Here is a 22,062-nt window from a genome sequence, read left to right as displayed (position 1 = left end):
GTTGTATATAGATACAATTTTCAAAGTTCGCGTGAAATGAATGTTGGCCTAAGCAGGGTGTATTTTCAAAAAATTAACCCTTATATTAATACATATTCCGACACATTTAGACTTTAGTACTATTTCCATCTTTTGATTAATATGTAATAACATCTCTTTATTGTTCTAATCATCCATATATGTAATCTCTGGGCCATCTTTACGCTATATATAGGACAAAAAGCTTCAGTTTCTTACACAATTTCGATCTTTGCTATTATTTCCGGCATATATTCATTACACAGCTCTGCCCAACAGCAAATGAAATCAGAAATGAAGGCTATGAAGCATTCCATTCTCGCAGCTCTTCTGCTTATGCTTATTCTGTGTCCATGTAATAACTTTTCAACTTCAATACATTCACATATATAATATAATCTAAAATAATATTTTCAATTTATTTTCTGACATTTAATTTGCAGTTATTTGTAGAGGAGACCAATGTAGTGAAGATTTTTCTTCCCCAGGAGGAGAATTATGTGACGAGAATAAATGTTTGGCAGATTGTAAGTTAAAACATGGAACACGTGCTATGGGACGTTGCACGTTAAGTGACACTTGCACATGTCAATACATATGTTAAAAAATTTCAAGCCGCCGCATTCTGAATTTCTGGCATGGCTTTGCGAACTTGTATTTCGTGATGGAAATGTTTAATAAATTTAATGCTGTTCTCGTAAAAATTTAAATAAAATGGTGTGATAATTTTAGATCTGTACTTCCGCTAAAGTTTTTTTTTTTTTTTTTGTGTGTAAATAATTCATAATAAAAAATTAACGTACATCGTATAAGGGCATGTCCAGGAGAGGGAAGTGAGGAAAGAGAACACACATCTTTCTCAGATTTGAAAAAGATCGGCAGCTATCATAACGAACACCTGAATCCCCCCATATTGTGATCTTCTTATTTATTTAATGAGTAATGCTAAACTGTCATATTGTGGCCGTCCACGATTTACTTAAATATAAAATAATTTAATTTATTTAATTTATTTTTTAAAATAAAAATAAAATTTAGTTATTTTATCATATTCTCTACATTGTAGTTATTTTTTTTTATAATTTTTTGATAACTTTTTTATTTTTATTAAAAAATAAATTAAAAATAAAAGTGCAAAAAAAAATAAGTAAAATATAGACAATATAATAAAATAACTAAATCCTATTTTTATTTTAAAAAATAAATTAAAGAAATCAAGATTTTCCTTATTATACTAGTTTGTGGGTGGCCACAAATGTGGCTACATTTGCTCTAAATTTATTGTTATTTAACTCTTTATTTATTACCCAATCCGTCCCATAAAACATGACTCATTTCTTTTGAGCACGGAATTTAAAAAAAATACTCTCTCCGTCTACAAAATGAGTACACATTTCTCTTTTGGCAAGTGTACCCCACAAAACTCTTTAATTAATACACTTAAAAAGGTGAGACTCTTATTCTATTCACACTACACTCAATACATTTCTTAAAATGTGTGCCGTCCACAAATGGGTACTCATTTTGTGGACAGATGAAGTAGTTTTCAGTGTGTTAAGTGTGGTAGGTGATAAAATGAAAAAGTGGATAAAGGGAAAAAAAAGTTACTATTTAGAACAATTCAATTTCGTTGTTATATATTATATAGATATTTAAATTGAGGTTATAATTTATAAGGTTATTGAAAGTTGTTGCTCCCGTAAAACAGAGTATGTTGGAAATTATTGAAAGTTATTGCAGTGTTAAATAATTGCAGTTGTCAAGCCACTATAAAAATCTTTTTTACAATAATTACACGATCTACTTAATAGAATCCCTCCACTTAAGTAGCTTTGATAAGAAAATAAATTATGTCTAATCTTATTGTATGTGCTAGCAACAATTAGACTTATATTTAAATTAATATTAATATCACAAACATACAAAATCTATCAACTAATCATAGACTCACGAGTTTCCCATTCAAAATAAGCTATACTAAATGTTGTAGTGTATGCTGGAACAATACAGTTTAACAGTGTTGCTTTTCGATAGTTGTATTTTTTTTTTTTTTTTTGAACTAGTACCGAATGCAATGGTAGCCTTCCTATCTATTTATAGACGTATAATATGCTTGGAGAGCAAGGACTGAAGGCTATAGAATGTGCTGCAAAGTCGTGACTGATTTGGTGGAAAATACATGGTAAGTAAACCTTAACCAACATCCTTGAATCCAAGCTTAGACTTGGTCTTTGGCTGATATTGTCTTCTTCCCAGTTTTATTTTGCACAAATTACTCTCAATAGTTATCTTTAAAAATCATTAAATGAAAATATAAAACTTAGAGACATAATTTGAAAATAATTCAAACATAGAGTCAATAAAAATAACTCCAATAACACTTAGATGAGACTCTATTTTATTACCGGTGTTTTTTCCCTTTAAAATTTCGTCAGTAAATTATTTTAACGAGATTCAACTCTTAGACTTACGCTTGTAAATTTTAGAGTTCAGTTTTCTTTCTTCTTCTTTTTTTCTTTAATAATAGCCTTATTTCACCATCATCAGTATATTTATTGATACATACTATTATCAAGTTTTGCCATATTAATACCATTATTTTTTAAAAGTAAGAAAGTATTGTGAAAAAAAAAAAAAAGAGTTGTTGTATACTATAGAATTACATTGAAATTCTTTAGATTAGGCAGCCCGAGCCCGAAGCCGAATGCCAAATTGAAAATTGAGGCCTACCAAAACACCCAACCAAAATTCAGACATGAAGAGCGAGAAAGAAACAAAGAAAGAAAAATATCAAGTGGTCCGAAGCGTGGTGGTCCGCTCCAATTGTCGCCAGTATTAGGCGCTTAAAGAGAGAATTATAGATTCGTCCCATCTTCTTTACCTCTCCGTCTACTTTGTGGTCCACCGGATTTACACACTGCATATATATATATATTTATATGTTCATGTAATGCTTTATCGTCACGCACAATCGCCTATCCATGACCACCGCGGTGTCTTCCACTTCTCTGAGGACTCTGCGGTTCAAATTCAACAATCTGTCTCCATTTTCACCAACCAACGGCAACAAGGTTTTGCAAAATGGCTTTTTGCGTCTGCGCAGAAGTGGTTGCGGCGGCAGGTGCTCTATGTTCGTCAAGACGGCCCCCGTTCTCAAAGATGGAGTCTTGAGCTTCAACGGTAAGAACACGCTTTTGGGCGTGCCGGAGAATGTTGTGGTGACGCCGTGCTCCGATTCAGCGGCATTCTTGGGTGCTGTTTCCTCTCAGAGCAATTCTAGACATGTGTTCAAGCTGGGAGTTATTCAGTAAGTTCTTGTTTTTCTTTTGAGAATTGCGGCTGTAGTCATTTTTTTGCTTCTTGCTGAAGTTAGTTGAGAATTTGGTTTAAGTCGAGCTATTGTTTTTTGCTTCTCTCTTTCTTGTTTTTATTTAATTATGATTCTTACATTCAAATATGTTGATAAGAATCATGAACCCATCTCCTTATAACTAATGCTATGAGTAACAGCTCTGAGGGATTGTCTCTTTCACAATATGGGCTCATTATGGTATTTTGCTTGATATAATATCAGTATCATGTTTAATCGGATGTATCAGAATATCTCTAATATGTAATCCATTGTTTGGTAGGATGTAATGAAATTTACTACTAATTAAAATGGTTCGTAGCGGAATAAGGGCCCACATTGTGAAAATTTTTGCCATGTTGTGGACGGCACATGTTTTAATAAAATGGTTGGTAGTGGAATAAGGTCCCACTATAAATGTAATTTTAAATTAAGTGATTGTAAATTGAGTGGTTATAAAATGGAGAAAGGATCATATCAATGGTAAAGTCATATGGACTCTACTACTATAAATGGAAAGTGGCAAATTTTTTGTAGATGGATTGAAAGGAGTATTTATGATTTATACTACCTGCGAGGTGATGTACATGATCACACATATATGTATCATATTAAATGCTGTGCATGAGATCGTCTTTGTCCCCGAGGAGTATATACTTGATTATTTGGCCAAGCAACTTTCCAGCTGAACATCTTGTGTTGAGCTGGAGCTGAACGAGTTGTAGCCGCTCCATGAGTTGCATGGCCTGAATGAGAAAGGCAGTGAACTCTAACATTCAAGCGAGGCTAAGGAACAAACTTTGAGTTTATTTCTGAGCTTTGAGAAGAATTGTAAACTAAGTGGCTTGGTAGGTTTACTGCAATTTGCTAGGCTGGGGGGATGTGCCTTGACTCAATGTATCCTGCTGCAACTTTGTCTTTAACAAATTGGGTGTCAAGCTCCATGTGCTTTGTTCTATCATGTAGGACACAGTTGGAAGCTAATAGTACTCAGCTTATCTACCTAGACAATAGAGGTTTAACAACCTTGACTTAAAGCTCCTTCAACAAGGATGAACCCCAAGTAAGCTCAGAAACAGTATGAGCCAAACTTTGATATTCTGTCTAAACAACTGACTGTTTCTTCAAGCACCAAGATATAAGACAGATTAAAACAGAAGCAGTTAAGTTATACTACGACTTCTCAAATTGTAACCCACAGTCTGTTGGACCTATAAATATCTCAAGATCCTTTTAACTGCCTTCATAGTGTTTCAAGAGGTGATGCCACGAATCGACTCGTTTGATTCACACTAAAAGATATTTCTAGTCTGGTCATTGTAGCATACTGCAGCAAATCACATTTTCATCCGTTGTACTTCTATAAAGTTTTCCATCAACAAAGTGAACCTCCTCTCACTCTTTGATAATTGACGGGATGAAACCATAGGGATTAGCATCACTCGTTTGAAACTTTTGAAGATCATCCATAATGGTGTATTTAGCTTGACTACGATGGACATGGATTCCCTTTGCAGTATTGGAGATTTCAATTCTAAGAAATGATAATCCGCTAGAGCTTTAAGTGAGAATTGCTGACTCGGTTTTGTGCTAAGCTGCTTGATTTGAGGCTGGTTATAGTTTCCCAGTAACTAGCATATCACCAACATAATCAAGAGCTAAGTTACAGAAATCAGTTCTAGACTCTGTGTGAAACCAAGTCATATGAGAGCACTTTTAACTTTGGTAAACCAAGATTCTGAAGCTTCTTTAAGTCAAAAAATGCTTTGCTCAATCAGAAGACCTTAGGTTGAAAGGTATAACTTCTCTTCAAAACCAGGTGGTTGTTTCATATATATCTGCTCCTGAAGTTCACGACTAAGATTCAGAAAGGCATTGTTCACATCCAAATGTGTAACAAGCTAGTTAGATGGAACAGCAAGCTGAGCACAATTCTTGTAGCGGCATGCTTAACAACAGGGCTATAAAGGTTTCATTGTAAATTTGTAATCAAAACCTGATTCTCATGAGTAGCCTTGTATCTCGAAATACTCCCATTAACACTGCTGAAGACATTGAAGCACAAATCCCGATAATGAACCAAATGCATCTGCGTTATACTCTAACAGGAAGCTGAATGTTTATAGAAGCATAATCATATTCATACCATTTTAGAGTTCGTTAATTTGAAATTCAATGCCTCCATCTCCATGAGTTTCTTGGCCTGAATGAGAAATGCATTATACTCTAACAGGAAGCTGAATATTTATAGAAGTATGAAATCCCATTTTAGAGTTCGTTAAAATTTTGAAATTCAATGTGCTTTCTCATAGAGCCAGCAATGCAAACAATTTATAGGGCAAGTGTAGATATGTGACGTTGAAATTTTATGGTCCCTCAAACATATTTTTATGAAATTATCATTTGTTGTTTTTGTGTTTGATGTTGGGTCTTAACTTTTTTTCCCTTTGATCTCTCCCTCCATCCCTCCCTTTTGGCTTCATGTGCTATTCTTAATTCCTTATGTGTTTTCTTTTTTTTCTTTTTGTTTGCACATGATTGGTAAGATATTACCAACATTGTCAAATGGTGTGATGTATGTGCTGAATGCAGAGGAGCGAGATTTCTGTCGCTGTTTAGGTTCAAGATATGGTGGATGATACCGCGAGTGGGGAGTTCAGCGAAGGACATTCCAGTTGAAACGCAGATGTTGCTTCTGGAGGCAAGGGTAGAGCCAAATTCTGGAGAACCTCATGGAAATACAGCTTATGTGCTGTTTCTGCCTATATTAGATGGAGAATTCAGGAGCAGCCTGCAGGGGAACTTAGCCAATGAGCTAGAAGTTTGCGTTGAAACTGGTAGGGAATCCTCAGTCTGTTCAATATTAATTGCCTTTGAAGTGCTCATTATCTCCAAGGAGTGTAGCTAAAATGCCATGCTAAATATTTTTGGGTGGATCTTGGTTTGTATCATCTTGCATGAAAAGTTCTCTCCTGGTTGGAAAGCTGGCATAATTTTGACACCTCAAGAACTCTGCTCCATGCATTTTAACCAATGGTGCTTCTTGTTTTCCATTGCCTATATTGCATAAAATACTAATATGTGGTTACTGTACTCTGACATGAGCTTCTCATGATTTTGTAGGTGACTCCAACAAAATTGGACCTGGGTCTTCCAGAGCAGTTTTAGTGAACTATGGAGGCAACCCCTTCGAATTGATCAAGGAATCTATGAAGTAGGTGGGCCTCAAAAGTGGCTGTGAATTTCATGACTAGATTTGATCGAATCGCTTTGTAGAGGATTTTGTTTCGTTGATAGCATGAAAGCGCAAAAGTACACTAACTAATTTCAATAGCACGTGGTATTTTGGCAATCTTTGATTGTTTCATGTACTGAGGACAAAGTCATAGTCATAGATAATGGTTTTGTGACCTCTGACAATGCACAGGATTCTGCAAAAGTACAATGGAACATTTGCTCTTCGAGAGACCAAGCAGGCATGTTCTTTGAAAAACTCTCTTGTTATCTTGAAAATAAAAACTTGTTATTTAGAAATAAAAACTTGTTGTTCCAGATGCCTGGGATGCTTGATTGGTTCGGTTGGTGCACTTGGGATGCTTTTTACCAAGATGTCAATCCTCAAGGAATCAGAGATGGGCTGAAAAGGTTTATGCTACCTTGATAATATTTCATTCTTCAACTTCTACTAATGTTCTTGGAAATTCATTGTTGGTCTGTATTATATTTGATGCAAAGAGAATTTTTTGTTGTAAATATGCTCGGAAGTTAAATTTATTACTGCTTATTCTTATCTTTGAAGTATTTATTGGTTTAATATTTTTTGTGAGCAGAAGATTTTGACTCCTAGGTGTCAGTATTTCTACATATTATCACGAAACTTCATCTCATCATCAATTTTAGGCTGAGAAAGTTGCGTATTATTGATTATGTTTCTGCATGTATGGTCAGCAATATGACAGTCTCCATGACTTGTAGATGCATATCCAAATTCTAAACATGAATCTTTAGAATATTTTGAGCGAGTTGTTCTCTTTAGCCTTCTTCCGAAGCTTCAGTCTAGGTGATCTCATTGTCTTTCGCCTACTCTGTTTTTATCTCAGCTTATCTGAAGGTGGCACTCCGGCAAGGTTTTTGATCATTGATGACGGATGGCAAGACACAGCCAATGAGTTCCAAAAGGAGGGAGAGCCTTTCCGAGAAGGGTCACAGTAAGTTCACTGTTCCTCTCTTTGATATTTAAGTTGGAGAATTCTTATGTAATATAACCTGGCCAGTACTGGAAATGCAGGTTTGGTGGCAGATTGATGAGTATAAGAGAAAATGAAAAGTTTCGGAAGGCAGCAAATGATGATTCAAGCGGCACGCCACATAGTTTAAAGGACTTTGTTTCAGATATAAAGGGAACTTATGGCCTCAAGTATGCTTTTTCTTTTCCCGTCTTTCCTCCTATTGATTATCAATTTATAGTGTTACCAAATTGAGTACAAAACAATGATTCAAGGGCAATAGAATTTTCTGAATCACCATCATCTGTGATGTCACTGATGTGACAGGCTTTCCGGAAGCTCAGTAAAAAATTTCATAGATAGCTAAGAGTTTTTTGTTCTCAAAATGGAATATTGCATCATTAAGTACGTATTTGTTTCTTCTTCCAGGTATGTTTATGTATGGCATGCGTTAATGGGATACTGGGGTGGACTTCACCCAAATTGTCCAGGAACTCAGAAATACAATCCGACATTAAAGTTCCCACAACAATCAATAGGAAATCTTGCACATCGCAGGGACATAGCCATGGACCGTATGGAGGAGTATGGTGTTGGTATAGTTGATCCAGAAAGGATATTTGAATTTTATGACGACCTGCACAGGTATCTCGTGTCACAGGAAGTGGATGGAGTTAAGGTAGACGTACAAAACATACTAGAAACAGTAGCCACAGGTTCAGGAGGTCGAGTTTCACTTACTAGAAGTTTTCATCAATCTCTCGAGAAGTCAATATCCAACAACTTCCAAGACAATAGTATAATATGCTGTATGGCACAGAGTACAGATTCTGTTTACAGGTACTAAACTTGTAACCTGAATCTTTCTTTTTGTCCATTTATAAAGAGAAGCTATAAACATAGTTTAATAATTTTTATTTCATTTCCTCTAACAAAGAATGTTCCATAAGAAGTTATATTTCTTAATGTCACTTGCACTACTGGCTTGGTGGATGCTGTTTACACACTATTCAGATGGAAAAATAATGATAGCTTGATAAACTATTTATGTTTGCAGTGCAAATACAAGTGCCATTACGCGTGCATCGGATGATTATTATCCCAATAACCCAACTACACAGACGCTGCATATAGCTGCTGTAGCTTTTAATAGTTTATTCTTTGGTGAAGTATTTGTCCCAGATTGGGATATGTTCTATGTATGAGATACTCTTTCTCAATATGATTAGTTTAACATTTGACAGCACTCAAAAGTAATTTAATGTTAATTTTGATTATTTTCAGAGCCTCCATGATGCAGCTGAGTTTCATGCAATTGCTCGAGCTGTTGGTGGTTGTGGTGTCTATGTGAGGTATATACAGGCTAGGTCAATTTGAGTATACACGAGAAATGTACAGTAAAAATTAATTAAATCTATTATCCAAGAAGATAAAAATAAGGTTGCTCTTAGTTCTGCTCAGCATGAAACTACAGCCAGTGTTATTATAATTGGTGATCAACTGATCATCACCTTAAAAATCACATATAGTTCTTCTCAAATACAAACGTATTAGTTGCCGTTTGCCTAACTTACTGCATTATTGCGCTGGAGCCAGTGACAAACCTGGAAAGCATGATTTTGAGATACTAAAAAGGCTTGTGCTGCCTGATGGAGCTGTGTTGAGGGCAAAATATCCTGGAAGGCCTACTCGTGACTGTTTATTTGTCGATCCAGTTATGGACGGGGAAAGGTATATTTGTCATAAGATAAAAGTTTTGGATCATTAAGGCATCATTACCTTTTATACTCAAAGGCTTTTTCTTGCCAACTCAAAAAAGCCTTATGAAGATATGGAACCTCAACAAATTTTGTGGAGTGCTTGCTGTGTTCAATTGCCAAGGAGCAGGAACCTGGCCTGGTTTGGAAAACACCGTTCAGCGAGATGGCCTCGAGCTGACTGGGGAGATATCTCCAACAAATATCGAGTATCTCACAGAAATCGATCTGCAGCCACGGACAGGAGACTTTGCAGTCTTTTCTTTCAAATCAGGTTTTCCTTTTAACGCATTTTGGTTACTCAATTATTTGAAATTATCTCTAGCATTTGAGTATGCCTGCATTCATCTGAGATGAAATTCTTCAAGATTCTACTGTTTATTAAAATCTTCAGGTTCTCTCTCTCGAGTTTCACTGCATGGAAAGCTAACTGTGAAGCTCAAAACCTTACAATGTGATGTCTTCACTGTATCTCCAATCAAGGTAGTTTCACTACTCCATAGCAGAAACTTCGTTTCAGTTGGCAATCGAGGAACTCACATTCATAATGGCCTGTGTTTAACTCTGTACAGTCGTACAATGAAGAACTCCAATTTGCTCCGATTGGTTTGATAAACATGTACAACTCAGGAGGGGCAATTGATGCAGTTGAGGCTATCAACGACTCCTCGTGCGACAAAATACGAATCAGAGGAAGGGGAGAAGGCATTTTTGGAGCCTATATGAGTTCGGAACCTAAGGTTTGCTATGTGAACATGGAAGAGGTGCAGTTTAAGTTTTGCAGTGAAGAGCATTTTTTGTCAGTTATTGTTCCAACCGGAGCAAATTCATGGGAGATAGATATTTATCATTGATGTCCATTTCTTCTTTAAAATTCTTCAAAAATACTGCAGCAATGCTAACCAATGGCATCATCCAAGTTATACACAACTGTGATAAAATCTGATACATTTTACTGATTCAATTGTAGTTCTCGATTTGCTTCAGCTCTGTAATAATTAATTATCTAGGTATGACATGGTCCTCATAAAAGACTCCTGTTTTTTATTTGAGAATCTCATAGAAGACTCCTCTAATTGATATGTTGCTTTCTTTCTTGCTAATCCATTTCTTTAAGATTTCTACTTGTGTTTCGACTTCAACTGAATTTTTTCTGCTCCCGACTCATTCTTAGAGGGTGTTTAGCTGAGCTTATAAGCTCTTTAAAACAATTTATAAGTTCCTTCAAAGTGTTTGGCAAAATAAGTTCCTATAAAGCTTATAAGCTCTAAAAATAAGCTTTAAGAGCTTATAAGCTCCCCACAAAATAAGTTTCTCTACCCCAACTTATTTTCTCATTATCTTATAAGCAACATTCATTTTATAAAAATAATTCAACTACTCCTATAATTTTTTATTTTCATTACATATAATTCTAATTTCATTTTTCTTCGATTTTCTCTCTCTAACTAAAATTTTCTATCACTAACTAAAAATTCTCTCTTTAGCTTATAAGCTAAATTACTCAAACACTTTGACAACTTATAAGCTATTAAGAAATTATATCTTATAAGCTCTTTAAAATAAGCTTAGCCAAACACCCTCTTAGTTGATATGTAGCTATGTTGTTTTAGAGTTTATATTATTTTTACATTTTACTTTTTAGTTTCTAACTATAATTGATTATTAAGGTATTTATTTCATAATATGATTTATAATTTGTTTTCATGTGAATTCTTAGCGCTTGTTTGGTAGGTCTTATAAATTTGGATAGATACATAACTTGTGGTTATCTATGCGTTTGGTACTTCAAATTACTCTCTCCGTCCCATTACAAATGTCTCAATTTTCATAATGAAATGTCTCATTTCTTTTCAAGCAAATAATTAAGAGATTAATTAACTAATGAATCCACCACCTACTCTCTCTATACTATACCTACTTTTTGATATCACAATTTATTTCTCTCTACCAAATCACTTTATTTGTTAATTACTACATCTTTCTTAGTCTCTATGCCCAAAAGTAATAAGACATCTGTAATGAGACAGAGAACATGACAAAACCAAAGTGATTTCCTATGTTTCATAGGTACGGAGGTGCGGATGCGGGGGCGATACGATACGAGTACGGGGATACGGGTTTTTTAAAATTATAGGGTGCGATTCGGCAAGGATACATCTAATTATTAAAATTTTATGATATATAATGCTTATAAAATATATACAATTTAAATTTTCTTAAATTAATTATATGTAATTTACATTTTATTTTACCCAAAAGTTAAGCATTTTCAATTATACTAAAGTTAATTGAGCAACAATATAACGATTCAAATATTATTAGTCCAATATATAAGTCATAACTGAAAATAAAATTATTAAAATAACCTTGTGTAGGCCTTTCGTGCACGAGATACGTGAATTTCGTCTATGAAATTTGCGAATTCGGTTTATTTTTATAAATTGTTTTAAAAGATACACCACGTGGCGAATCGAGTGCGAATTCGACGAGAATCCGAGAGAATCGCACCCTAAAAGAATCCGATTCGCCGTACATGCTAATTTTTGAAGAATCCGTGCATCATAGGTGATTTCTTATTTTACTATTTCTCTTTAAAAAACAACTGTCTCAACCTTGAGATAAATTAATTTTTAATAATACAATAATTATTTATAGTACACCTTTGCAGAACAAGATGATGAGCGGTGAGATCTACAACAGTGTTGCCTTCTCTGAAATCCATCCCATCAATCATGCAAAGCAAACATTTCGAACAGTATTTCACTTGATCTGTTATGAAGGATCTGAAAAACATGCGTTGCGTCCACCTTCAGCTAAAGCTTCCAACCCGTTGCTTGGGCAATTTCAATTGATAAATAGACTAAACCAAATGGGTTGTAATAAGATCTATTCAACAAACTGATAGTATAAACTAACTTACCAAATTCGTGGCTTTGCACAATTGATTCACAGGATTTAATCAATAGTAACATGCTGCCTCACATGTATAAGAAAATACGTTCTGCTGATGAATAGACTTCATAAAAGAAAAGCAATCTCTCCTTTTCTTTTGTTATTTTATTACTCATGATGATAGTCATAGACACTGAAATCACTATAAAGCAAAGTCCCATTTACATAGTGAAGCATATAATAACAAATATCACAGAAGTAACAGGGATTTTCTGAGGTCCATTTGTCATCCACAGTCACTTTTTCTGCCCTGTAAATTTTGCATACAGAGCATTTCTTGAAATGCAGCTTTGGCTGATGCGTGATGAGCGGATAAGCTGATCGGTTTTGTACGTCCTCCAGATGTATGAGTCTCATGTCCCGTATTACAATTAAATGCTTGCAATCCCCCTAGCGAAACAACAGAAGTAAATACTATTATTAAATAGGATTAAGATCAAATAAAAACCTCATTTTTCGTAAAATCTAAGAACTCGAATTTCATGGGGGTGCAGTTACTTTATAGGTCAAGTGCAATAAGGTCGTAGTTTTTACGAAAAATCGGGTTTTTATTATAACCCAACCCTATTAAACATTATTAATTCCATGCTAGAACAGAGAAAAACCCTTTCACAGAAACAATAGCCCACAATACACTGTAAAGAATCAAAACAATGAGTAAGGATTTGAAGGAAAGAAAAAGAAAAGAACAGAAACTCCAAGCTTGTATCGGTTGGCAATATACATGCAAAGAGTATCTTATGTTTCAGCCATAAACATGAATGCAATAAGAAAATACTTGCAGTTCTTCAAGAGGTACTGTAAAGTGTATCTATCACATTTTATAATTGGCAATTCTACATTAAATAAGGTTAAGATGACAGTCGCGACAATATGGCAGTGGCCATATTAAAGCAAATGGGCTTCAGTGGAAAAAAGAGAAAGGTAAAATATGTAAGCTATGAGAAAAGACTTATCAATTCCATAACTACATTGTTCTACCATCTGTCTCACCACCCTCCGGGCCCCTCCCCCAACAACCTCTCATCAACATTAGTTCAACATATAAGTGTGCATTATCATTCTTCATCTCATTTTAGAAAAGCTCCACAATTTTAATTTCCTCAAATAAGATACAGAAACTAGTCACCGGGATTGACAAATGCACTTTACTCCTACTCCTTGCAATGCTGCTAAGGTGGGGTTGCCTACTCGATAGGCTAGGTTCTAGCAGTATCTTTCAAGTTGGTATGAGATCCTGAACTTATTTGATGGCTTCACTGGAGAACAGTAAATAATGTAGATGTCCAATTACTTGTAGGGTTCAGATATAGACACTCACAGAACACTCTATTCGATGGCCTTAAAATACTTGGGGGATACATATTAGTCTTAAACATCGCACAGAGGCATTTCAACATTAAAGAAAATCCGAAAATCACATGCAAAAGCCAAAGAACACTTTGATGTTCAGGATCCAGGGCATCAGGGATCAGAGTAGGGGAGTCTTCTAATTGAGAGAAAACCAGATTTGAACATAGAAAAGTTTTTCTATTATTTGAGTGAATGAAATACAAACAGAGCTGAGCTCACTACTTATACGTGCTCATGAAAAGAGACGTTGGTAAAGCAAGATAAAGAAAAATACAACTCAGCAAATGTAACAAACTTGTGACAGCTGGCAGACTACCGTAGCATGCATGCCAACTTTATTTCTTATACTCTATATCTTCGTTATAATTGATTTTTTGTGTTTTCCTATTATTTATTAGTTAATTCTATTGTTAGTTATTTTTGGTTGCAGGCTTCTGTGTGGGCTTTTGCGCGTCAAATACATGTTTCTATCCACTAAAGGAGAAACTTATGTAGGACCCTTGTGATTTGTGGGTCAGCGCTAGCATGGGCAAGAAGCAGGATGATTGGTGTTTAGATTCAAAAGCTAATTCAAGTTCAATAAGTATTTCTCATTGGTTCCGTTTTCTACTGTAGTGTTCTACTCAACTCTATCACTTCGGTCCAAGCCTCCAGATCCATACATGCCAAAAACTCACCAAGCGGATGGAGTTAGATAATAGACTCGAGGAGTTAAAGGAGAAAGGAGAAAAACAAGGAGATTTCAACAGAATTCAGTTCCCTGGTGGGCAACTCGATAGTATGGTTGCACCAGTTGCAGCCATACAGCACCAGTTTCGTGAGCTGCAACTGATATTCCCGATAGACACCCATATGATGCAGAAATTCAGTGAAGCCGAAAACAGCAGCACCAACTAGGCCACCATGCCTACATTCCACACCACACCAATGAATCCAGCTACGGTTAGTTAATTCTAATGTTAATTATTTTGGAGTGTGGGCTTTTGCACTTAGGTTGAATAAATAGATCCCACCAGCTAAAGGGAAAGCTTATCTGGGACCTATATGATTTTAGAGTCTGCATGCAGTGCTTAGGGGCAGGAGAAGGAATCTCATGATAGTTATTTACATTCGGTTTTACTTTCTTATTCCAGTTGAACAATTTTTTCTTAACCGTTTCGTATAGTATCGTGTTATTCTTTTTCTCTATCACACTTTCATAAGCCATGGTCACACATCCTTTCAATAGGATAGGGCTAATCAATCAACTAATTCATTTTTCAAAGTAATTTATTAGGCCAAGTTACTTAAATAATTTATTTGCTTGGAAATCTTTAAGCAAATAGCATAAATCCAAGCCCATAAAGTTAGGCATACAGGTATACATGTTACACACAAATATGAATGTTGTGTGAAAGTTCAAATGACATATTAGAAAGGCATACCTGATGACAGTAAAGATACCCAGAACCAAGTTGGAAATTTAAGTCACAAAATCTTGTACTCTGCATATGAAGAGATTTGAATCTTGGCAACTGCTGCTTATTGTCACTGCCCAAAAGGGCCTTTTGTTTCTGTCGCAAATCACCGGCAACAATGTATTCCCACTTTTCAAGTGCATCATTCTTGGAGTTTTCGAGCCAATCAAGAATGGTTTCGCTGTAGTCCACGGATGAGGACTCCCTCATGTCATTACAAAAAACATCCTACAAACAAAAGTATCAAGAAGGAATCAGCAGGAGGCTTTCTTTTGTGGAAGCTAATCTCTCTCTCGAGTCTCGGCCAGCGAAAGAACTTACTTCTATTAGAAAGTATCCAGAAGGATCATACTTCCCAGCCTTCTCCATTATCTCATCTGTCAAACAATATATTTTGTCTTTAACTTCAGTCAAAAATTGCCGTCCCAGAACCAGGAATTCTTGCGTCTACACATTTTTAAAAAACAAAAATCATTAGTTGCAAAGATATGACACATACAACCACTTGGACTACAATCTAAATTTTGCGGTTCCTACAAAAATAACAGAAGAAGATGTTCTGGAAAAAACCAGTCAAGACCAGGGAGGAAACTGAGAATTGTTGTTTACAAACAATCAGCTCAAGGATTTACTATTTTCCCCAGTTACAAGATCTACAAAAACTTTCAGAACATTATATTAAGGGTTTATCTTGTTTTGGGTCCCCAACTTTTTGCCTTTTCCACAAAATATCCTCAACTTTCATTTTCTCTTCAAAAACCCCTAACCCTCCTCAGCTTTTTCTAAAATGTTCCAAACTTTTGTTTTCTATTCAAAAACCCCAAACCCTCCTCAACATTTTCTAGAAAATGTCCTCCACTTTGAGCATTTCTCAATAAACGACCCAGATTCTTTGGTGGAACGTCGTTTTATTGGGTGAGGTGGAAAAAAAGTAATTCCTCCCAAGAATACGGCAAAGTATTCCATTGCCGGATTTTATATTAGTGTGACATTTTTGGCAAATGCTAAAGTTGGAGGTATTTTAGTAGAAAACAAAAGTAGGGGACATTTTCTAGAGAACATTGAAAATTGGGGACGAAAAGTTGGGAGTTTTTGAAGAGAAAATGGAAGTTGGGGACATTTTATGGAAAACGTTGAAAGTTGGGGACACAAAACATAATTAACCTTATATTAATATCAAATACAACCAAATTATTCATATCTACTGAAATCCGAATCACAATATCAATTACTAAGTTCTTGTCCTTAAGTATGTCGCATTAAGAGACAGCATGTAATACAATCTAATACTCCCTCCGTCCATGAAAGAACTTCCTAGGAGGGAGTGGCACGGGTTTTAAGAAAAAATATTGTTGAATGTATTGAGAGTGGATAAAAGATAGTTGAGTGTATTGGGAGTGGTGAAAAGGTGCTATAATTAATATTGGGAGTTGTGAAAAGTGAAAAGTAAGAGGATTATAAGTGGTGGGGTATAGTCCAAAAATAGGTAGGAAGTTCTTTTGTGGACGTCCCAAAAAGGAAAGATAGGAAGTTCTTTTGTGGACGGAGGGAGTAGTTCCTAACTGACTAAAAATATTCAAAATAAGAGATTTTAAGAAAACATAAACAAATGGAGGAGAGGTTTTGTAGAAGTAAGTTTCAGATGTCAAAAAGCTAATCTCATTATACATTAGTTGAAATGTTGAATGCCCAGGTATTATTGTAATTATATGAAAGTTTGGACATTTTCAGAAAAAAGCTCAAAGCTAAGGGTATAAAGTTGTAGTTACCCTTGTATTTATGAAAATCGGAAAACGCTCAAAGGTTGAGGCATAAAGTGGTATTTACGCTTAAAGATTGTATGAAAGATGATGGGGCTTGCACCCAAAAAGATACATATGGAACACATGTTCCTCTAGATTAGATCAAGAATGAATATTTAATAAGTAGCGGAACAATAAACTTATAGTCTCCTTTTAATGTACGTAAGAGGCAAATACCTTCAAAGATGTCTTTTTGTTATGGTAAACCTCAAAACTGAGGATAGCCTCGGGAAATTGCACAGGCACATCACTACCGGTACTTGAGGCTTTCACCTGCTATGTATTTAAAAATTTCATTAGATAGTAAAATAAATTGGATTAGCTAATTATGTAACAAAACATCACAAGATTCACAACCACTTAAAATTTTTAACCCCTCAAACCCCCTACCATGAAGAAAGAGATGGGGAGGATTACCACACAACTATGCTTCATTTGGACCAATGTTTCATTCATTAGTACACCTTAAAACCTAGTATTTTGATAGCTTGCCCCTTTAAATGTTTCATGATTGATGATTTATGATTGAATATTTTTATCCTCATGACTAGGATATCTTCAATCCCACCCTTTCAGTGGGATATGAATCAAGCAAAATTAACTCAATGATAGAAATTATCAAGGGCCTTGGGATATTCCAGAGTTCAAATCCATCTTAGTAACAACGGATTAGCCTATACTATTTCTATCTAGGCTAATCCTCAAAAGTCAAAAGTAAACACCTCCAAAAGGGCTCAACTTGGACAGTAATAAATTTATTACTCTATCTCCCTCGCATGCAATCCAACTAGTGATACCCAGCATGCACTAAAACATGAAAATCTATAATGAGATGTTATGGACTCCCACTGACATCAATGAATGGATTGCAAATAACTTATATTATGTGTTCTTATATTCTGTTTGTAGATTAACATCCTCCATAAACCAAAAGTAATTTTGAAGGGAAAAAAAATTAGCAGATCATACCACCCACGAAATCAATGCCCAAAATTAAACTTGAATTCCAATCAATAGAACTAGCTAAATTTGTTGAATACATCACATTAAAATGGCTAAAAGTATTGTGGTAACATATGCTTCTCTTAAATATCTAAGACCTTATTACGTTGAAAATATTCAAGTCATATGATACACTAAAATCGATTATTTCTATATCCCACATGACCAAAATCACTTTTAAGTTTTAGTCTCATGAACTCATATCAATTATGGTAAATGATAGAAGTTAAAAAAAAAAAAAAAAGGAACTACATACAATATTTAAGGCCACAAGAAATGATTAAGAGCAACGCCTAAGCTGCGCAGCATGTGGAATATTAGATTTAAAAATTTGTCACCGTAATCATATTCTATATGAATAAAATATAAAAGTGGGAGAAAGAGAATGAAGAACCTTTTTTGTCACACTGCCAGATTTCAGAGGTCTTATTTTATCAGCTTTTGCATTTACTCCATGTCCAGGCATCATGGAATTACTAGAGGGATAATGTAAAGACGGAACAAGGCAAAATTATAAATGCCACTCTTGATAAAATAGATGAAAAGCAATCAGCCACTTTCAATATGCTTACCTGAAGGAATGCAATCTAACACATGCTTTATCTTCTTCTTGTTTTGATTTAATTCTAGCTAGCTGCTCCACCTTTACAATATAGCTCTCCTGGAAGAAAGAAAATCTATGAAAATACAATTACAAAATGCAAACCAGAACAGTAAACACAATTGTAATAAAAAAAAGAGCATGGATAATGAGGTCACTAGTAAGCACATCAAGAGAGTTATTCTTTTTGCTATCACCCTTCCTCTTCTTCCTCTTCCCAGGTTGGTTTTTGTTTGATTTGCTTAAAACAATAGCCTTCTTGTCCTCTTCTGGATTTTGCAAAAAGCAATTACATATTAGAAATCAGATGCATACACAATACCAATACTTCATCAAGCATAAAGTAGGGAAAGCTAGATCTAGTAATGACAGTTTAATAAAACTAAAAGTCTAAAAGGATCTTGAATTCATTGAATGTTTTTAAAATTAACCTTTACAACAGACTTCAACAACAAAAAGGAAACAAGAGCAGTATATGAACCATGGTAGGATATAATGGACTAGAAACTTAACTCTTAAGCATATTTTCCATTGTTTTCACCTAATACAATTGAATTCACACCAAAGGCCCCATATACTTTTCCAGTTTTCCTAGATTGCATCTATGGCTAAAAGGCTAGACTGCATGATTCTATAGTTTCTCTACTGCTAAAAGCAAATTATGATATGAACCGGATAACATTGTCGGAAGATGAAAAATACCATTCTCTAGCTGTTTTTCAACAAAAATAATGTTGGGTAATAGATGAATATTGAATGAATAAGAAATGCACTTCAATACATGAAAGTTAATCTACTGGACATGTAAGAGACAACAAAGCCAAAATTGTTTTCCAGAAGCACAAAGGGAAAAAAGAGGGAATGATATCACTGCATCCCAAAAGAAGTGTAAGCATGATCAGGTTCTTTTTTTACCTAACCTGGGGCTCAAACGCTCTTCTGAAACATGTGGATTACCTATAGCCAGTTCATCAACCTGTTATTATACACGAAAAGGAGATTATCAGGTATTGAAAGCTAATTTTAGCACCACTTTTATCAAACAAATTTCAGAGCAATTACCTTGAAAGCTTCTTCAAATGCTTTATTGACTAACTCGTCCTCCTGAATTATTTTGAGTTCATCAACCCTTTTAAAATGTAAAATGCACAAGATTAAATGTTAGAAGTCAGTAATGAACAGCACTGATCAGCCAAAATAATTAAACAGAACAAGACATAGGAGTCTCATTGACAAAACACAAGAAAGTCACTAATTAATAAGGTAAAAAAAATAGAAAAATACCGAAAGTACATTGACAGAGTGTTGTTTCACTTAAGTGCCCACATTTTAACCAGCACGAAATCCACAGGATATACTATGAAGTGAAAATGTAGAAATGGTATGTCCGATATTTATCTTCAAAACCACACGTTAAACAGAAATTAAGAGTACATTCTGACACCTCAATGTGAACAAATTAAAAGAACTTCTCACAACTAAAAATTAGAATACATTCTCACAGCTTATCGCTCTCATTCCCAAAGCTAGTTCATAAGCACAAAATATTGCAATCGGGACACTATGATGCTAAATATGGTCAATCATGAGGTATATTATTGCATAACATCAAGCAACATAACTGCATAACCAACTCCTCATAAGTCATTGAATCTCAATAGTTTTACAAAGGATTATGGAATTAATATATACTTACGACGTATCTTCATCACAGTCATGTGCCGTGTCTCCATATACCTCTTCTTTCAAACTCTGCATGGAGGTAAAAAAATTGCAGAATAATTTTTCCTAAAAAATGCTATAGCATCGCTCAAATGAGACAGAAGAGAAGGAATATTATGATAGACAGGAGAAGAAAATTAAGAGCGCAAAATAGCAAGGAGCATACCTCAAGTTCTTGAATGACACTAATTTCAAAGTGTGGGACTCTTGTGAGCGGACCAACGAGATCAGGGACATAAATTGGACCACCAAGCGGAATTGAGACATAGAGGTCTTCACCACCCTCATCGTGACCCACCATCGTAGGAAGGGTTTTGCAACGGCGCTGGGAGAAGGGTTTGCAACGGCGGCGAGGCGATGGAGGCGGCCAAGGCAAGGGCTATCTATTACACCCAAAATATTTGCAAGAATTAAAACAATCTCATTTTCTCACTAAAATGGAGATATAACAAAAATTTATTGTCTTTTTTTATCTCATATTTTACACAAACACTATTTTTGCTTCCTTATTTTCACTTCAAGATGGGATAATATTATGACACCAAAATATTAATCCTTGAAGTGAAAATAAGGAAGCAAAAATAGTATTTGTGTAAAATATGGGACAAGAAAACAAACATTTAAAGTTATAATTTTTTGTTATCTTTCCATTAGAGGGATAAAAAGCAAAAACACTTAGGCTTTAGATTATCCATTTAGGATTTGATGTTTCATTTAGGGTTTAAATGATGCTATTGTTTCTGTATTTATGTTGCATGTATGGCACTTATGACACTATTAGTGTCATATATAGTATCCCCACCTTAACTATATTATTAATATATTAAAACCAGCAAATAGAGAAAGAGTGAAGAGATAGAAGAAGAAAGGGAAACGGCAGGAGGAGCCGCGAGCCACCACGGCGGGGCGCGACTGGCGGCGGCAACCGCCGGCGCTGCCCGAGCCACGGCGGTCTGCGGTGGCTGCCAACTGAGAAGGAGAGAGGGAGATGAGCGAGAGACTGAGGCAGAGAGAGAGATGGACGAGGTAGGAAGATGGGGGCGAAGTTAGAAAGGAAAAGAGGGGGAAAGCAGAGGCGGCGGCGACCGCCGGCGCTACATACGCCGTCCCGGCTCGCGGCGGCCGCCGCGTTCTGGACAGAGGGAGAGAGAGACCGAGAGCGGGCAGAAAGAGAGAGAGATCGAGAGGGAGCAGAGAGAGGGAGAGAGAGAGATCGAGAGGGAGCGAATAGGAATTTACCTGGGACGAAGAGAGAGTGGTGGTGCAACGGAGACGGCGGCGGCGGCGGCAGAGCTCACCGGAGAAGTGGAATTGAAGGAGGGAAATTTAGAGAGAACCCTAGGTAGCTTTAATTTGAGGAATTGGGGAAAGATAGAAGATAGAATGGAGGGGGAAGGAGAGAAGCTGTAGAGACTAGAGAGCAGAGGGAAGAAAGAAATTGGGAATGGCCGAATGGGAAGGGCCGAAGTGGTGAGTAGTCAATTCCGTAAGAGAAAGAAAAAGAGAAAGAAAAGAGGTGAATTTGGTTGGGCTCATTTTACTAGTGGACTTAATTTTGGGCTTTGTTTTAATTGAAAGGAAATGATGTTGGGTTTTAATTATGGGCTGAAACATTAATCCTATTATTGTGATAAAAAAAAGTCTTGGATGAACTTATTAATGGATTGATTTATTTCACTAATATACCTTTAAGTAATTGGGCTTTAGATTAGTTAATTTATGCCATTATCCTATGTATTTATGCATAAATTACGCATTAGATTATTTCAAAATTAGGTTCTTTAAAGAAGAGGGAAAAAAAGGGATTTATATTATTTCTT

The 22,062-nt window shown here is 35.5% G+C and overlaps 2 protein-coding genes across 4 annotated transcripts; one reads left to right on the top strand and one right to left on the bottom strand.

Moving 5' to 3' along the window:
- Positions 1 to 2,753: 2,753 nt before the first annotated feature.
- LOC131011361 (probable galactinol--sucrose galactosyltransferase 2) lies at positions 2,754 to 10,476 on the top strand. 2 transcript variants are annotated; one of them, XM_057939158.1, is made up of 14 exons: positions 2,754 to 3,325; positions 5,960 to 6,204; positions 6,491 to 6,581; positions 6,795 to 6,843; positions 6,921 to 7,012; positions 7,468 to 7,575; positions 7,656 to 7,784; positions 8,023 to 8,433; positions 8,651 to 8,792; positions 8,878 to 8,945; positions 9,190 to 9,324; positions 9,413 to 9,624; positions 9,745 to 9,833; positions 9,923 to 10,476. In XM_057939158.1, exons 1-14 carry the CDS (start codon positions 3,000 to 3,002, stop codon positions 10,202 to 10,204), a joined length of 2,379 nt encoding a protein of 792 aa, XP_057795141.1. In that variant the 5' UTR covers positions 2,754 to 2,999; the 3' UTR covers positions 10,205 to 10,476. The 2 variants fall into 2 exon arrangements, with proteins under 2 accessions (XP_057795141.1, XP_057795142.1); XM_057939159.1 differs by having other exon boundaries at positions 2,756 to 3,325; positions 5,914 to 6,204.
- Positions 10,477 to 12,370: 1,894 nt separating this feature from the next.
- LOC131011360 (snRNA-activating protein complex subunit-like) lies at positions 12,371 to 21,683 on the bottom strand. 2 transcript variants are annotated; one of them, XM_057939156.1, is made up of 12 exons: positions 21,482 to 21,683; positions 20,409 to 20,625; positions 20,217 to 20,272; positions 19,583 to 19,649; positions 19,436 to 19,496; positions 18,689 to 18,789; positions 18,492 to 18,580; positions 18,314 to 18,395; positions 17,095 to 17,193; positions 15,437 to 15,562; positions 15,083 to 15,343; positions 12,371 to 12,695 (listed from the first exon to the last, which is right to left on the bottom strand). In XM_057939156.1, exons 2-12 carry the CDS (start codon positions 20,541 to 20,543, stop codon positions 12,414 to 12,416), a joined length of 1,359 nt encoding a protein of 452 aa, XP_057795139.1. In that variant the 5' UTR covers positions 20,544 to 20,625; positions 21,482 to 21,683; the 3' UTR covers positions 12,371 to 12,413. The 2 variants fall into 2 exon arrangements, with proteins under 2 accessions (XP_057795139.1, XP_057795140.1); XM_057939157.1 differs by having other exon boundaries at positions 17,095 to 17,190; positions 21,482 to 21,681.
- Positions 21,684 to 22,062: the final 379 nt, after the last annotated feature.

The sequence above is a fragment of the Salvia miltiorrhiza genome, chromosome 2, assembly GCF_028751815.1.
Source record: "Salvia miltiorrhiza cultivar Shanhuang (shh) chromosome 2, IMPLAD_Smil_shh, whole genome shotgun sequence".
NCBI lineage: Eukaryota > Viridiplantae > Streptophyta > Magnoliopsida > Lamiales > Lamiaceae > Salvia > Salvia miltiorrhiza.
Note: the sequence above shows the minus strand (reverse complement) of the source record. Positions and strands in the feature narration are given on the sequence as shown.

Coding starts and splice junctions, on each gene's coding strand:
- LOC131011361 (XM_057939158.1), top strand. CDS start 3,000: ATGACCACCGCGGTGTCTTCCACTTCTCTGAGGACTCTGCGGTTCAAA. Junction 6,582..6,794: donor TTGATCAAGGAATCTATGAA/GTAGGTGGGCCT, acceptor GACAATGCACAG/GATTCTGCAAAAGTACAATG. Junction 8,793..8,877: donor CAGATTGGGATATGTTCTAT/GTATGAGATACT, acceptor GATTATTTTCAG/AGCCTCCATGATGCAGCTGA.
- LOC131011360 (XM_057939156.1), bottom strand. CDS start 20,543: ATGGTGGGTCACGATGAGGGTGGTGAAGACCTCTATGTCTCAATTCCG. Junction 19,650..20,216: donor GACTGTGATGAAGATACGTC/GTAAGTATATAT, acceptor ACATTTTAAAAG/GGTTGATGAACTCAAAATAA. Junction 15,563..17,094: donor ACAAAAAGACATCTTTGAAG/GTATTTGCCTCT, acceptor AAAAATGTGTAG/ACGCAAGAATTCCTGGTTCT.